General features: G+C 46.0%; 1 protein-coding gene across 1 annotated transcript; it reads right to left on the bottom strand.

Annotated features, from left to right (window-relative positions):
• Positions 1 to 12,028: 12,028 nt before the first annotated feature.
• Positions 12,029 to 15,575, bottom strand: LOC135392267 (uncharacterized protein K02A2.6-like). Its single transcript, XM_064622984.1, has 2 exons — positions 14,382 to 15,575; positions 12,029 to 14,269 (listed from the first exon to the last, which is right to left on the bottom strand). Exons 1-2 carry the CDS (start codon positions 15,573 to 15,575, stop codon positions 12,029 to 12,031), a joined length of 3,435 nt encoding a protein of 1,144 aa, XP_064479054.1.
• Between the last annotated feature and the right edge of the window lie 1,897 nt (positions 15,576 to 17,472).

Here is a 17,472-nt window from a genome sequence, read left to right as displayed (position 1 = left end):
CAATCTTCCTCTGGGTCGTTCGCTCACTCTCTCTGCAGAGGAGGCACAGTAAGCCGGTTTCGCCGCCGCGAAAATAGTGTCGCCGCTGGCATTTCTCGCCAAATTCCGGCTATTTACTTTCCATTGGCTCCGGTCCCCCACGTGACCTTTCTCAATCATGATTGGCTGAGGCTCATTTAACCGGTGGATTCGCCCGCGTTCGTTTCTCCGAGGCGCCGACCCGTCTGACCGTTGCGTAGCTGGCGTCTACGTATGTGAGCAGTCGGTAATTTCGTTTCGTGGATTTCGAAGATGTTCGAGCCATGGACGAACGCCTGAATGAAAGGTAAGCAGGCAAACGCATGATGCATGTCAGTGATGAGACGTTTAAAGGGACTCTGACCAGAAACTGTGGGAGCTCTTTCGTACTTGCAGCCGATAAAGCACCCAACAAGGACTCTCCATGCGAAAATTCATGCATTAAAACCCCGCGGTTTCTCTAAACTCGAATTTTAAACATTCGACTTCATCCGAGTGCAGCACGCCTAGCGTCAAACCGAGAAAACATACGTTTATATAGAATATACACCCCGGCCCACCATCAAGATGACGTCAACACGGGGGCCACTCGCAACACCCACAATTGGCTCAAACGCGTCACGTGGTCACGCAATACCTGTCAATTTTCTTCATGAAATGGCACTTCTATGTTAATATGTTTTTATTACAGAGCCTCAAAAAGAAAAATATACCCTGCATTTATCACCTGCAACAGTTTCTACGATTTTCTTTTCAATCTGTACACGCGTTCCATATATGCTTCCGTATCCGGTCAGCTGTAATGGATGCCGTATGCCGAGCTTGCGAACTGCGAACTTGTGTGACTCCCGGTTCATCCTCTTTGTTCGGATCATTGGGTTGGTGTTGGAGTTGGTCGCCATATTCTGAACGTTTCACCTATCGTTGCGGTGTACTGTTCTTGATCTGCTGCGAAGCGACGAACCGCAACGGCAGTCACTCGCCTCAGCGAAATCCTGTCTGCTGCATCTCAAAGGAGCATGGGGACCTGATGATACCTTCAACTAAAGAAACCAAGTGTGTTCTCGTGTGGTCCTGACGGAAAAGTAGTTTCAACAAGGTTAGCAGATTTATTTTTCAGTTCCAAGTCTACGTACTGAAAACCATGCAAGTGCAGTCGATCATTCTCGTAGCTGTTGTGTAACGCGTATGCTTTCTTATGTATCCCACAGAACCCTCCACTTTTTCAACCAAGTTATCTTTATGAGATCCTTCTGATGGCTTCTTACTAGGCTATGCCGCTCCGAAGCATTGAGATGACGAAGCGTCGTGGTAGCTGCACCTCCGCTTTCGAAAGATGAAACAGTCTTTCCACACTGTGCTTACTGGCTTTGTATAGAGTCTGGCAAATTCGACAGACTTGGACTGCCTTTTTCAAGAAAGTTTGAAATGTAAGTATGTGTATATTGGTTTCACATATCCACCACATATTGAGCGTGTGTATGATTGTACTTTATATGCTACAGCATATCAGCGTACATTATTATTCAACACGTAGTGTGGCAAACTCGACATCAGTCACACAAAGCCAACAATTGCCTTTTCTTCAATTGCTTATTTTTATCATATCATGTTTTTGTCTATATTTCAATTTACCAACCAACAAAGTATATTATTTTAGTATAATCGTCTGATATTTAACAAGTCACAGTTTTACCATGGTTTTGGCGCACTATAGCCCGAGTTGCTTATGTGCCATTAAATTGAATCATCATCATCTTCAACTGCCATTATTCAATTGAAGTGCCAGGTGAATATAATGATATGGCGAGATATATTTTTTGCTGTCATCCTGGAATTGCTCATTTCAGAAGAATAGTCACCGTGAAGTTTGTTTTCGTTTTCGGAAACATTAAGAGGACTAAAACGAAACACTTTCTTTCGGAGCATCCCTTATGCGCCTGCATTTCAATTCCAATCTGTATTACAAGAATGACAGACCACTCAACAGAGATGAACATCTGAAAGTGAAAGAGCTGGAACGAAGATACGTTAATCTGTGTGAAAGGTGCTTAGTATGTGTGTGAGTCGAGGACATAGGTCTCAAGCTGATACCTGTCTTCAGAAGAGGTGACAACTATACTCCTTCTATCTATTAACCAGCTCCACTTTTTAGGGTTCCCTGTAAACTAATGGAGCACATCATGTACTACCACGTTGTCAACCAAGTTGAGTCTGTCGATTTCTTTTTTTAAATTCCAGCATGGCTTTAGAAAAGGGTATTCAGGCAAAACTAACTTAGTGGAATTCGTTCACAGCATTTTGAACTGTCTTGATTTCTGGGTCCACGTAGATGTAGTATTTTTTTATTTTGTAAGAGCTTCTGACACTGTGCTATATGCTCGCGTGTTGGCCAAACTAGCCTAATTAAAATTTGATCCTGCTAACTGGATATGCAGTTTCTCAACTAACCGTAACCGTTGCGACACCTCGCGAGGAGAACCTATCATATCGCCTCCATGCAGCATTTGTTATGTTACAATCGCTTCACATTTTAATCTAGTCAAAAGCAAGGCCTTTTGGTGATCGGTTTTGTATGATTACATGCCCCTCCGTATGTAACCGCACACTGGGTTTTTCAACCTATGAGAGATACATAAATATATTTCCAAGTACATTGTTTACAAGGCTCGTTATTCCATTTCGCCACACTACCCCAAGCAATTGTTAGAGTAGTGGCCCAGGGTATGAAGCCACTAATAATCATTCAAACAAAGTTCATAATGTAAAATCCTTTACTGAGAACACTGGCTTAACACAACAATTAAGAATAGAGTAAACGTTTCATTGCCTATCCAGTTGGCATCATCCCTACAACAGAGAACAATCAAAAACAACATCAAAGGAATCAAATCGGTGGTGCGCATTCCTTTCATCCAACGTATTTCATACGCTATTCGGAGGGCACTGTGCCCATCATGCATTTTGACTGTGCATATCAAGTTGAGTGCATAGAATGTGATGCAAGCTACATTGGCGAGATAGACAAAAGACGCGGGACAAGACTAAAAGAGCACACAAGGGACGTTGCCAGGGCTACTAGTGCTTAGCTTAACTAACCAAGACCGAATTAATCTACGATTGCTGTCCTAAGGGACATATATTTTGATGGTGCAGTAACCTTTGCACATGACTAGCGATGGGGCCCTAGAAAGTTCTTAGAATCCTGCTTTATCAGGCGTGATGCTTCAGCCTGTAATACAAACCGTGGCCCCCTATCGGATGTGTATGATGCCCTACATGTAAATGACGCTACATTATGAGGTCGTCACCCGGCTTTTGGAATATATTTTCAAATAAAGTTGTTGTTTTACGAAGCTCAATACATTGCAGAAATCATTCTCATTGCCTATCATTTTGGGGGTGCCATTCTTGCAGTCACATGAAGCACTGACGGGCCAATGTAAAAAGTAAAGGTAGTCTGATTTATGTTCTTGCCGACATGGCACAGCGTATGTACGAGGTAGCTCCATTTCAGAAGCCTGAGAACACTCAACGCAATTAGTGTGCTAGCATCAGATATGGTGTACAGCATTACATGTTTGCTTTTGCTAGGGCAACTAAGAAGGGTGGATAGAAAGGCAGTTATAACCTGTTTCCACAAAAGACACTCAAGATTCACTAGCAATTTCCTCCAAGAGAGCCAAGGCTTTTCCTAGATTACTAGAACATGGGTACCTGGTTATAAATAACAAGAATTCATCTACCAGAGGTCAGTGTTTCACACACCCTGCTCTCCATCAACACCATTAAAAGGTGTGACCCCCAAACCTGCACAAAATTCCTGGAGAGTCTTTACTGGACACTGTTGCTGTCCCTCTCACCAGGTGCTCTCTATGAACCTGATTCACAGTTCTGGATGCACTGCCTGAGCTAACTTCAGCATGCTTTCCCAACACGAATGGTAACTGCTATGAGGAGTGTTGTACTTACTGAAAGCAACATGAAATGCTGTACCTTGACAGGTAATGTTGATATCCTTCTTAAGACCGTAGAGAGATGTTCTTTGCTCCCTTTATCCCAAATTGTACTATCAGACGCAAGCCCACTTGCCACCAAGCCAATGAGTTGTGCCTCACAGTCAGTGCAATCAAGGGAATCTATCACTGAGGCTCAGAAAAGCTGTTTTCCATCGGGATCTGATCCAGGACTGAGCTGTGAGTAGCCCCGTGAAAGCACCAGGATTTCTTCGAATTTTAGATGTGCCAGCTTTTGTTTTCCTCCCCCTCCTTCTTTTTATGTAGTAGCTGATTACTTTAGCCTTGTACTGCTTTGGGGATTGAAGATGTGGAGGTGATGTAAGAGGTGGAACTAGGCTTTATGCAAAATGAGGCAAAGTGTGACTATGTACAAATCTTCTGAGAATGATAACGAAAGGAAAGTTAGGTAGCAAGTGAGCTGGTGGTGACGATCCATGACTTGAAAACCCGAGACGAGGTAGGACGATAACAGACAAACACAAACACGGTGTCTGAGACCGTGGGAGCTGAGACCGTGTTTGTGTTTGTCTGTTATTGTCCCTACCTCGTCTCGGGTTTTCAAGTCATGGATCTTCCGAGAATGTTTATGTATCATTCACACAAAGAGAGGATAGGTGTTACATCTTTTTCCGGTTTTGATATTTATTTATTTATGAATATATCTCAAAGGCCCTCACAGGCATTACATGAGGGGGGACATTAACATGGGTCACTTAACAAATACGGAAGTTACAAGGAACATACATATTTGGAAGACAGACTCTGTTTTTCGTTCGTTCATCAGTCTTGCTCAAGAAATTGTTCACTGTAGCAATGGTACACAATGTCACGAAAGGAGTGCTCATCTATCGTTCCGCAAGACTCATTAAAAAGGGCTAGTGTTGTGTTTCAACACAACATATTGAACTCATGAACCATGCATCATCCTGAGAGCTATAAATCATCCCATATACAGATGCTGAATTATTTTAAATGCGATAGACGAGCTGTGCGAAGAGGTACCTCCAGTTAGGATCTTGGGTACTTGAAGCCTGTGGCATTTTCTGTGGGAAAGGCTTGCCAGACCCTCTTCACTGCACAGGCTGGGATGACCATGCTCTTGTTTTTCCCAAGCTTGTGCCATACTCACCTTGCAAACTTGTGATACCCAGTGTATCTGCATCGTCTACACAGATGTACATAAAATATAGTTTAGGCAAATAGGTAACCGGTTACAGTACAGTGTGTGTGCAGTATCATTTCTACATGTACCTGAGAGCAACTGCAGTTTACCTGCTCACACCCTGTACATTACTACACATGCTGTGTTCTTTTAGAAAACAACATTGTTTTACTTTTCACTGAATCGACAATCAAGAACACTCAATATCGCTAAAAACCTACGCTAAAACCTTATGCACAGGGCAATACATAAAAACGTGACTCAGGACACAGCACACTGACAATTACAAATTTGCCTCTATTGGTTTTCTCCAGTTCAGAGTTGTGTACTATACAGTCTTTTTACGTGCTGCGCCCTGTACTGGAGTTTTTAACGACTTTAATGCAGGACCAAACCAGTTTTGGGCGCCCAAATTTTAACATCGTTCGACAAGGACACATGTGGCTTACTTGTGAATAGTCGCTCATAGGTTCGCGCTGCCCACGGAGTTCAATATGCGACCTTCAGGACAGTCATATTGAAGCATAGAAGTTGGAAATCTTCGTGGGTTGTAATGCACTCATACTGCAGTCATTCGGCAGTGTTTTCGAGCTCCTGGCAGCACAAGCATTCGGTCTCCTTCGGCATTATGACACACCAGCCACACCGGCACCATGAACAGCAAGTGCGCATTAAATATCAGAACACGAAATTTCAGAGAACGTTTACGTGTTCGATCACAGTGTGCGTTAAAAAGCTCATCGCTTACCTGAAGACAGGCGACTCATGCTGTTTGCTCCATCTGTGACCGATGTTCGTAGAGCTCTAACTTCGTCTCGCATTCGCGGCATCGGCGACGTTTCGAAAGCCTACCGAGCTGTTCAGCACGCAGAATTTTCTTCTCGATCGCAGAAAGAAGTTCCGGGCTCGAAGTCTCCGCATTTCTTCCTTCGACGTCCATATTGAAGATCGCTTTCCGGACGGATGCCAGCGCTCTCACAAACTCACTAACACCAGAATTTCCGGTCCGGGCGCACAATGAAACGTGGACCTCGTGCTTTCTTCACGCACACGTAAATTGGAGGATGTCCACTACAAAGATGCTAGATTTCGGCCCGATTGCGCGAGTTGAGGAGGAAAAGCGAAGCCAGTTTTCAGCTCGCCGTTTGGCAAACTTTGCCGCCGCGCACAGCCAAAATATTTCGCGTGTGGCTTGGAGGCATATTATACCTTCGTAATAGATGCAAACGAAAGATTTGTCGAACTTCTGGTCAGAGTCTCTTTAACACTGTCGCTTAACTGTGTGCATGGAGGTACGCCTTGTCCCGTATTACATCACTTTCTGCCGGTTATCAGTCATGATCTGGTAGATGATTCTGCGTGGTGTTACTTGTTGCGTTTTGTTCCGCTATTTGAATGTGTCTGATGTTTAATACACTGGTGTGCATGAAAAGGAAAACAGCGTGCATCGCGTACGCAGGGCTCCTCGAATTTTGTCATTAGTCGACATTAGGCGCGTAAGGATAGCATGTCTTACAGAGCGTATTCAGCCAATTAACGTTGCCTGTGCTCGGGTTTACCATATCATTAACAGGTTCCTTTTTTTTTTGTTTTCATTCAGACACCGACAGCTGTTCGTGGCCCATGCGATCCGCGAGCATGTGGCCCCTGTCACCAGAAAATTCGACAGTTGTGCTGGGATGAAGCGGATGGCTTCTGCGACTCATCACGTGCTATATATGTGTATAATAATATCTACTTTCTCCAAACCGAATAGGTTCCCTTACGGATTGTATAATATGATAGTCACGCTTTCTGTTGCTCGGCACTATTTATTCTTTATTTATTCTGCAGTATTCTGTAATAATCGTGTAGATTTACTTGCATTCAAATGTTGCTTCTTGTTTATATGTTTACCGTGTCAATAAATTTGTACATGTGAATTCCTTCGTCTTCTGGATTTTCATTTTATGCCTCCCGATAATATTAGCAGATGGCCTGGCGAAGCGCTCGGAACAGGGGGGGGGGGGAATTCGAGTGAGAGGGTGTGGAGAGCTCACGCAGCGCACATGCGCAGTTCGATCAGCCAGCGCGCGCTTTTTGGCGCCGTTTTCCGGCTACTTTGTCGTGATTCGTTACGGATGATCACGTGGTCAAGGGGGGGCGGTGGTTTTGGTGGCGAAACTGTGGAAGCTACAGCTGCACTCCACTGCTCTCTGTTTCACCCGACCGCCGAGCATCGCCTTATCAGTCCTCTCATCCATTACGCGCCCGCCCTCTCTGGGCGCGTAACTCAATCTAGACAACATGCGCGCCCTCTCTGGGCTCCAGCCGCGGGGCGCGACACCACAGTACCTAGCCATGTCGGCATAAGTGGAAACAAGGAAGCTGACCGCGCAGCAGCCTCTGCCTAGTGAAGCGATGTCACACCTTTTAAAGTTCCCTTATGTGATCTAGTCCGTCAGTTAAAGAGAGACATTAATAAAAAATGGCAGGGCTTCTGGGAAGCACAAACAGTCAACAAGTTGCACACCGTAAAACCACACATTGGAAAGTGCGTGCAACACTTTCAGAGCCGACTGCACGAAGTTTTGTTTTAGTCGGCTCAGATTGGGACATACTTTCTTGACCCATAGGCATTTGTTACAAGGAGAGGACCCACCAGCGTGCACAGAGTGTGGAACTGACCTGTCCATTTTTCATTTACTTATTAGCTGTCCTTTTCTCGAGGTACATCGTCAATGCCATTTTTCTTTCCTCTATGAACGCTGTGTACCTCTCCTTCCAGCATTGCTGCTGGGTGATGAGACCCTCGTTCCTTTTGAAAATGTTTTTAAGTTTTTTAGAGATGTAGGGATCATTAATGAGTTGTAGTGTCACAGTTACCCTTTTATGCAGAGATTTACACACCTTTTGAATACTTGAATATTTTTTATCCTTTTAAAACAATCAGTATATTTTTAAATTAAATTTATTTTACACATCAGAGTTTTGGCGCATTATGATCTTTGTTGTCGTTGTGCCACTAAACTCCCAATCATCATCATCATCATCAGGATCCTATGGGCTACCTCTCATACATGCTGATAGACTCATTGGTCATTCCTACTCACTGGTTACTCGCTCATACGCTTTAAACTGCTTATTGGTTCATAATTCCAGCTGGTTCACAGACAACCATTTGTTGGTCAATTCCATTAATTTCTGGGGTAGTTCATAGCCCCACAGCCCCCCAAGCTGCTTATTCGTCCAGGATGCCTTCTCGTTATGCCTGGATGACTCCCCGCAATGGTTGAGACACAGAGAAACACGGGAAATAGTTTTGAACGTTTATTAAACTGATCATGGCAGTCTCAGAGAGATTCCCTCTGAAGGGACACTTCCAGGCACACGGGACAGTTCCGCTCGCATCCATGGCGTTTTTCGCATAAGAACCGTGTGGATCACCCAGGCGTTCGCCCTTCTCCGTCCACGGCCCAGTCCCAGACCGCACGATAGAACAGAATGTGATAGAAGTATTAGTTCTCTTCCTGAACATCTTCTGAAGCAAAAAACAACATTATGCACTTGACTATTTACTTCACCCGTTTGAACTTACCATATTCACGGCTTCCATATTCAGGAACGTTGAGTTATTCTCGGAAACGTTTCGGTTACATTGAGTACATTCAGGCAACGTTGCCGCAACATTGTGTGCTACTTGGGATGCTTTGTGACTTGCTTTCCAGTATCATGAAGCTTGGCTTTCAGGCGGTCTTTATATATTTGCAATATATAAGCAAGGTTCTTTGGCATGTCAATGTGGATTTCCGTACGTACACAAGGCTTTCGGGAAAGCACGCAGTTTCGGTGCTCTGCACCTCGAAGGACCTGAAAATAATTGATCAATTGTGAATCCTGCAATTCCGGTTTCCGCACGTACTAACTACCTTCGCAGGGATACGAGTATTCTTAGTCTTACCAGTGCGATTTTGCTTGGCGTATATCCGTGTATCCGGAACTGGTGTCTATCACATCTGTGCAACACAAAATCGCATAACAGTTCACGCACCCACCCAGGCACATTCACCATAACTCATACGGTTGCTTACTTTGAAAAATACAGGTTGATACAAAGCGCACACTAACGCACCAACTTCCACCTTTCACTGCTGCCACTCCAACGGTCAACGGTTCAAAGCTTGCGCCCAAAGTTTCGGATTGCTTGCAGGCGGTTGAAAGGAATGTGACCACGTGACACACACATTCTAAATCGAAGAGAACGAGTTTGCTCAAAGAAACGTAGGCTCGCACTTTGTTCAGTTGTTGTAGAAGAAGTACACCTATTAAGTCGGGTTTTGTTTTCGTAATGAAGTCTTGCGAAGTGAATGCGCCCCAATCGATACTACCGTGGCGACACACTTGGTCCGGCCGCGGAACTCTCGCAGTGGCGGCAGTGGCCCTCCTGTGTACCAGCGGAGTGCAGCTGTAGCTTCCACAGTTTCGCCACGAAAACCACCGCCCCCTCCGCCCGCGTGATCGTGAGCAGCAAATGGTGCACAAGTGGCGGGTAATTGGCGCCAAAAGGCGCGCACATTTACAGAAGTGGCAGCTGAAGACTTGCGCTCAGTCATACGAAAGACGATTAATGAGAAATGGCAAAAACAATGGAACACACGAACACTAATAAACTCCATCTAATCAAACATGACATAGGCAAGCCCACACATGCTTTCAGTAACCGGCTTCACGAAATTCTGTCAGCTCGGTTACGTATTGGCCACACCTACCTGACACACGGATTCCTTTTACGGGAGGAGGATCCACCCCAGTGTGTGCCTTACAGGGAACCGCTTTCTGTTTCGCGTATTCTGATAATGTGCCCACTGCACGAAGCTCACCGTCGCCGCCACTTTCCCGTCTTTTACAATATAACATTCCCTTCCATCCCGCACTTTTGCTGGGTGATGAGCCCCTGGTTACTTTTAATTGCGTATACAATTTTTAAACGATGTTGGTTGCATCAAGTACCTTTAAACCAGGGTGTCGAACCGCAAAAAATACGGGTTCGGTTCGGGTTCGCGTTGTTTTGATTTCGTTCCGGTTCAGTTCCGGTTCGGCCAGGCCAGCAATCGAACCGGTTCGCGAACCGGTTCAACGCTTCCGTTATATATGTTCCATAAAACTGCTTTTATCAGGAAATGCGTGGCTAATAGCTTACTGCTGTTGTCTGCATTGACGTCTCTAGCGGTGAGGTAGTCCTTTAGTGAGAGAAATGAGAAATGGATGAACACTTATTGCAACTAGAGTTCACGCTGTTGAAGCGGTGTAGTCCTGCTACTTTCTGTTCCCAAAATATCTTTTTTCATACGCACAGTGCCAGCAAGATACACTTAAAGGAAGCCTAATACGATGGACAGCGTAACATAGACGACAGTACTTGCCGGCACACTGCATTCGCAGCGTGAATCGATCTGAAACCGTACTGAAGCATGTCGAAAATAAGCCTGCAAGCCTTACTGTGTCCGAGCTCACAGCAGTGTACTTGTTAATCCACAACACAACTGCAATGTGTCACGACGACACAACTGCGCTACCAATAAGCAGAACCACATTTACTTTTCAAACCACGACCAATCAAACAGGCACCGTTCTGCGTACGCTCGTTCTCCACTTCTCATGTTTCTGACTTGTTTAATTTGTGCTGCTCACGTGTAAAGGGAAATCTTGGGCGCTTATTTGATCACATATTCGTCCTGTAGAGCTATATAACTGGCCTACTCCATTCGTGTTTCATTCGTCCGCGTGGCACCTGGTCTCTGAAGAGTAGACGCCGCACCGCGTGCGTGGGGCGCTAGCCGCGGCACTCACAAGGACAACTGCGCTTCAACATGTTAAAAAGACGCCGAAAGTATACTTACTATACGTCGTCGTTTGACTGCTAGGTGAACATTTCTGAAATTTATGATATAGGCGCGTGATGATGATACCAATGTGTCTTCGTTCGGGGATAGAGAGGGACTCTTATGCTGACTTCTTTTATGTCCGAACCGTTTTGTTGCGAACCGGTTACCGCTATTATTTTTTACGGTTCTGCTCCGGTTCGGGTTCAACAGTGTCATGAAAATTTCGGTTCGGGTTCGGTTCCGGCATAAATAACGGTTCGGGTACGGTTTTCGGTTCGGGTTCGGTTCGACACCCTGCTTTAAACTAAATTTTAACTGAATTATTCCCCTTTTTAAATAGATAACATTTTATCATTGTCTAGGCGCATAATAGCCCTAGTCGCTCATACGCCAGAAAAACCTCAATCACTCACTCAAAAGGCGCGCGCGGGCTTGATCGAACTGTGCATGTGCCCTGTGCTCCGTCTCTTCTCTCCCTCTTTCCCTCGTTCCATGCCTCCTCTCTATTCTCGGCACTTGACTGCGCCGGTTTCCCGTTCCGGCGCCCAAAAATTGTCGTATGCAGGAATGACACTCCAAAGTAAAAGCGAAAGCACATGTGCAAATTTATTTTGTGGTAACTATGCGTACAGACACAATTCACGGAAAACAACTTCGCTAAAAGTTACAGAGTAAATCCACACAATAATTGTTGTTGCGTGAATGACGAGCAGCCGTCTCGTACAAAACCAAAACAGGAAGGAACTTTATTTCCGTAGCCAGTGTCTTTAAATACTATTATCGCTACTGTGGCGATAACAACGCCACCGGGGATAGAACACAGCAGGTAAGTATAAAGATACGGGACGCGCGTAACAACATGAGATAAGGGAACAGTCTCGCATTATCTATCGCACGATCTATAACCAAGACCGCTACACCTCCTCCCTGAGATGGAAGTCACCTCGTAATGTCACATCACCGTATCAAAGATTCAGTCGTTTAGGCGGACGCACCTTGCGCCCGTATCGTGTCACTATCGGAGAATGTTCGGGGACCTGTTGTCCAGCATCCGGTTGATGACTTGTGAACATTGCCGGGGAAGTAGGATCTTGCCTCGTGAATGTTGCAGGAGAAGCAACATCCGAAGTATTAGTAGCCGAAGTTTCCCAAGAAGGCAGTTCGACCCTCGAAGGCGTCACGGGAACAAGATGATGGCGGTTGCGCTGCACCGTGCCGGTCGGCACCTCAACAACAAACGATCTTGGCCGCTGTGCTGGGCTGAGCACACGTCCCCAGCATTTCAAGTCTGATACCCATACCTCTCCCCCAAGAGTCAGAGAGGTTAAGGGAGCTGCACGATGACGTCGATTGTAGTAGGTGGTCTGCTTTACCTTCAACAAGGCGTCTTTGGCTTTAAACGCACGATGGTCTGGCTGGGCAGGATCAAGAGTGTCCGGTAGAACAGGGAAGCGCGTATTTAAACGACGCATCATAAGCAATTGTGCTGGCGATACGCCTGTTGGTCCTGGAGAGTTTCTGTAGGACAGCAAAGCTAAGAAGACGTCGTCGGATTTCTTCATGATGTCCTTTACTGTTCGAACCACTCGTTCAGCTTCTCCATTACTCCTAGGGTACCGCGGACTGCTGGTCTCGTGGCGGAAACCATAGGAGCGTGCAAAGCTAGCGAACTCGCTTGAACAAAACTGGGGTCCGTTATCAGTCCTTAGAACATCTGGGATCCCGAAACGGGCAAGGCAGCTTTTCAAGGCGGTGATGACCTGGCCTGACGTTGTAGAAGGAAGGCTGATTACCTCAGGATAACGGGAATAATAGTCGACCAAGAGAAGATGTTCTTTTCCCTTGAAGTGAAAAAGGTCGGCTCCAAGACGTTGCCATGGTCTAGTTGGCGTAGGTGTCACAAGTAGGGGCTGTCGATGTTGACTTTTAGTCTCTGCACAATTCCGGCAACCCGCGATGAAATGCTTGAGCTCCATTACACACTGAGGCCACCAGACAGATTCTCTGGCCTTTTCTCTGCATCGACGTAATCCGAGATGACCCTCGTGTAGGAGACTCAGGATGTCTCTGCGAAGTGATACCGGAATCACCAGTTGTTTGTTGTGGATCAGTAAACCATTGTAGACGCTCAGATGTGCTCTCTCGCTCCAATATGATAGGAGACCTAGTGGCACTTTTCGCCGGTCAGGCCATCCCTTTTTACAGAACGAAATGACCGTCGAGCATTCCGAGTCCTGGAGCTGATGCTGACGAACAACGTCGACGGTTATTGCAGAGGGCAAGTGAACGCTGCTCATCACCTCGCTTATAAAAAGTTCGATAGAATCTGCAGCCGGCTTGTCCGCAGAATCGCATGGTGCCCGCGATAAAGTGTCAGCCGTTGCGAAAAGTTTGCCGGCAACATGCTTTACGTCAAACTGATAGCGCATTATCTTTATGCGCATTCTTTGAATGCGAGGCGGGAGCATTTCCAAATCCTTAGACCCAAGAAGTGGTATCAGGGGTAAATGATCTGTTTGAACCAAAAAAGAAAGTCCTCGTAGATACTGGTCGAAGCGTTGGATGGCCACCACGATTGCTAGGCATTCTTTTTCTGTTTGACTGTATCTTTCTTCAGTTTGAGTTAGGGAACGAGACGCAAAAGCCACCGCTCTCAGTTCACCTTCTGGTTGCCGCTGAAGTAAAACGGAACCAAGACCAAAGGAGCTGGCGTCTGCCGATACGATAGTGGGGTATTCTGGATGGTATTTGGCCATACAAGTGTCCGAGCTGAGGACGTCTTTCAAGCGGTTGAACGCTATCATTTGATCTGGTCCCCACATCCAGGTAGTGTTCTTGCGTAGAAGTAAACGGATTGGAGCGGTGATGGTCGAAAAGTCGGGAAGGAAACGTCCTATGTGATTAAGCATGCCTAACAAACGGCGAATTCCGCTGACATCCTGTGGGGGTGGTAAAGCTCTGATGGCCTTGATCTTCTCAGGATCTGGCATTATCCCGGTGCTACTGACGATAACCCCAAGAAAATGCACGGACGGCACGCCAGACTTGCATTTGTTGAAGTTTAACTTGACGCCTGCGTCGTTTAGTCTCTTGATGACACTCTTCAGACGAGCGTCATGCTCCGCTTTATCGACACCAAAGACGAAGACATCATCGATCATGCACACGAGTCCTGGAAGTCCTTCGACGATTCGTGACATTGCACGCTGAAAAAAATTCAGGGATTGAAGCTATCCCGAAAGGAAGACGCCGATAACAATAACGCCCAAACGGCGTAATGAATGTAGTGAATTCTTCGCTTTCAGGTGCCAGTCTTACTTGGTGGAAACTTAGCGTAGCGTCGAGTTTCGAGAAGACCTTTGCACCGCTCAGTTGTCCCAAAATTTGTTCCACGGTCGGGATCGTGTACCTCTCACGCTGCACCGCCTTGTTTAGTTTGGTTAGGTCGACGCACAGACGGTAGCCCCCAGTTTTCTTCGGGACCACGACTAAGCCAGAACACCATTCAGTTGGGTTGTCGACTTTCCTGATGACTCCCTGCTGCTCCAAGTTGAGGAGTTCTTGCTTCACAGTATTGAACAGCGGCAAAGGCAAACGTCGCGAGGTACTCAAACAGAATGGCTGCGCGTCAGAACGTAGTCTGATGCGATACTGTTCTTGCAGCTCACCTAGACCCTTAAATAGGCTGTCTTCCGGCGTGAGGCGGAGTCCTTGAGCTGTCCTCGTCGAGTTTGCGCCAACAAATTGTACGACGTCAAGACTTTCGGTCGCCGTAAATCCTAGCAATGGCGTTAGTTGATTTTGTACCACGTAGACAGTTTCTGTAACGGAGCGACCCCTCCAAGATAACGTCGCACGAAATGTTCCTTTCACGTTCAGGAAGTAACTTCCGACTGCTGTGAGTTCACTTTTCGGCGCGTCGAGGACGTCCGGGCAACCAGGAAAAGAAGGAGGAACTACTGTGACCTCGGCACCGCTGTCTACTTTGAAGTGCACGGAGTATCCATTCACGTCGACATCGATGAACCATGCTTTACCGGTGCTGATTGTAGATAACTCGACAGAGTCCGACTTCTGTCCTCGGCGCTGGGAAAGTCTTTTGCGGCACACCTCGGCAAAATGTCCTTGTTTGCCACAAAAGTCACATGTTGCTTTGCGTGCTGGACAATCATTTCGCTGATGCTTGGCCCGTCCACAAAACGCGCATGAAGGACTATCTTCACGTTCTACGCTGGCTCGACGACCCTGGGCACTTTTGTCGCGACGTCGCATCCGAAATTTATCTCGGCGCTTCAGAAGTGTACCACTGACGTCGAATGTAGGCGCAGCACATGAACGTTCTTTTTCAGCATCCTCGTGCAGACGTGCCTGGAGCAAGGCTTCTTCTGAAGTCAGCTTCGCTGAACGGCACAGCATGTCGGATAGACGATCGTCCCGTAGTCCCACGACAAATCTGTCCCTTACTAGGTGGTCTTCCGTAGCGTCGCTTCCATATCCGCAACGCTTCACCATAGTTCTCAATCTGGTGTAGAATGCCATCGACTCTTTCTTTCTTTCTTTCTTTCTTTATTTACCCTCAGGTCAGAGAATTACAGAGGGGAGTGGCAAAATAAAGGAACATACAACGAATTTACATACAAAGTAATTGGTCCAGCAGCTTGCGGAAGCTGTTAGGGTCCCGGACGATGACGGTGGAGGCGGGAAGATGGTTCCAGTCGTTCGCTGTTCTGGGAACAAATGAATTGGCGAAGTGATTTGTGCGACTAAATGGAACAAGTAGTTTCTCTGAGTGGTCGAGGTAGTTGGAAATAGGATGGGGTGGTGAGAGCAGGAGGTACCTGGGCAGAATGTTGTGGTAGTAAAACTTGTGAAGCAATGTGAGGCGAGCTATTTTGCGACGAACAGAAAGAAGGGGAAGGGAGGCTTGTTTCTTGAGTAGCGTTACGCTAGAGTGTCGGGAGTAGTCGGAAAATATAAAGGGAACTGCTCGATTTTGTAAGCCTTCTAATTTGTTAATGAGAGAATCCTGGTGCGGGTCCCAAATAGATGATGCGTATTCCAATTTTGGGCGGACTAATGTAACATAAAGCTGCCGTTTTAAGTCGCAGGGTGCCTTTGGATAATTGCGTATAATGAAGCCAAGTGTTTGGCTGGCTTTGGAGAGCACATAATTAATGTGGATGTCCCATCTAAGATCACTCGAAATGTGAACACCTAAATATTTGTAACTAAATACGCTATCCAGCTTAACGTTGCCAAGGAGGTAGGAATTAACGAAGTGTTTAGTGTGACTGATTGCCACGTGCTTGCACTTGTTAACGTTCAAGGACATGAGCCAAGTTTCACACCAAGAAGATAAGCTGTCAAGATCATTTTGTAATGCAGATACGTCGCTGGAGGAGTTAATAATACGGTATATTACGCAATCGTCGGCAAAGAGTCTTATATGTGATGATATAGAGGAAGGTAAATCGTTAATGTATATTAGGAATAGGAGAGGCCCGAGGACGGAACCCTGGGGAACTCCTGAAGTGACAAGCGTAGAAGAAGAAAATGAATTGTTGGCGTACACAAACTGAATTCTGTTATGAAGGAAGTCCCCGATCCAAGCTACAATTTTAGGATCGATTTTCAGGGCTGACAACTTCAGAAGAAGGAGATGATGAGGAACAGTGTCAAAAGCTTTGCGAAAATCTATGAATATGGCATCAGTAAGTGACTTAGAATGCATGGCGGAGAATAAATCGCTCGTAAAACATGCCAGCTGAGTTTCACATGATAGCCCTTGCCGGAAACCATGTTGTAAGTTAAAGAAGAAGGAGTTAGCTTCGAGGAAACGGGTAAGGTTGGAATAAATGATATGCTCGAGAAGTTTGCAGGGGATGGAAGTTAACGAAATCGGTCTGTAATTACCCGGATCTTGCTTGCTACCAGACTTGTAGACAGGAACCACTTTCGCCGTCCTCCAGTCGTCCGGAATCCTACAGCACTCAATAGATTGCGAAAATATTTGGTACAATAAAATGCCAATGGTCTCCTTGGTACTCTTGAGAAACTTAGACGTGATGTTGTCGGGTCCACAGCTGGAAGATAGCCTTAGATTGTCAATGAGTGAAAATACACCAACAGGGTCAATGATAACAGGGTCCATAGGAAAACCTGTAGTGAATGAATCATTTATGGATGGTAATAGAGCCTGAGGATCTCTTACAGTGTACGACTTGGAGAACTCGTTGTTAAGAACACACGCGCACAAATCAGGGGATATAGCAGTATCATTGACCGTGAGGTTTTACAGTATGACTATTATGAGGCCGAACGGAATTCCAAAACAGCTTAGGGTTAGTACGAAGAAGTAATGGCAATGTTGTTTCAAAGTACCTAGTTTTTGTAGACCGTACAGACTGTT

This window comes from Ornithodoros turicata, chromosome 4 (assembly GCF_037126465.1).
Source record: "Ornithodoros turicata isolate Travis chromosome 4, ASM3712646v1, whole genome shotgun sequence".
Classification (NCBI taxonomy): domain Eukaryota; kingdom Metazoa; phylum Arthropoda; class Arachnida; order Ixodida; family Argasidae; genus Ornithodoros; species Ornithodoros turicata.
Note: the sequence above shows the minus strand (reverse complement) of the source record. Positions and strands in the feature narration are given on the sequence as shown.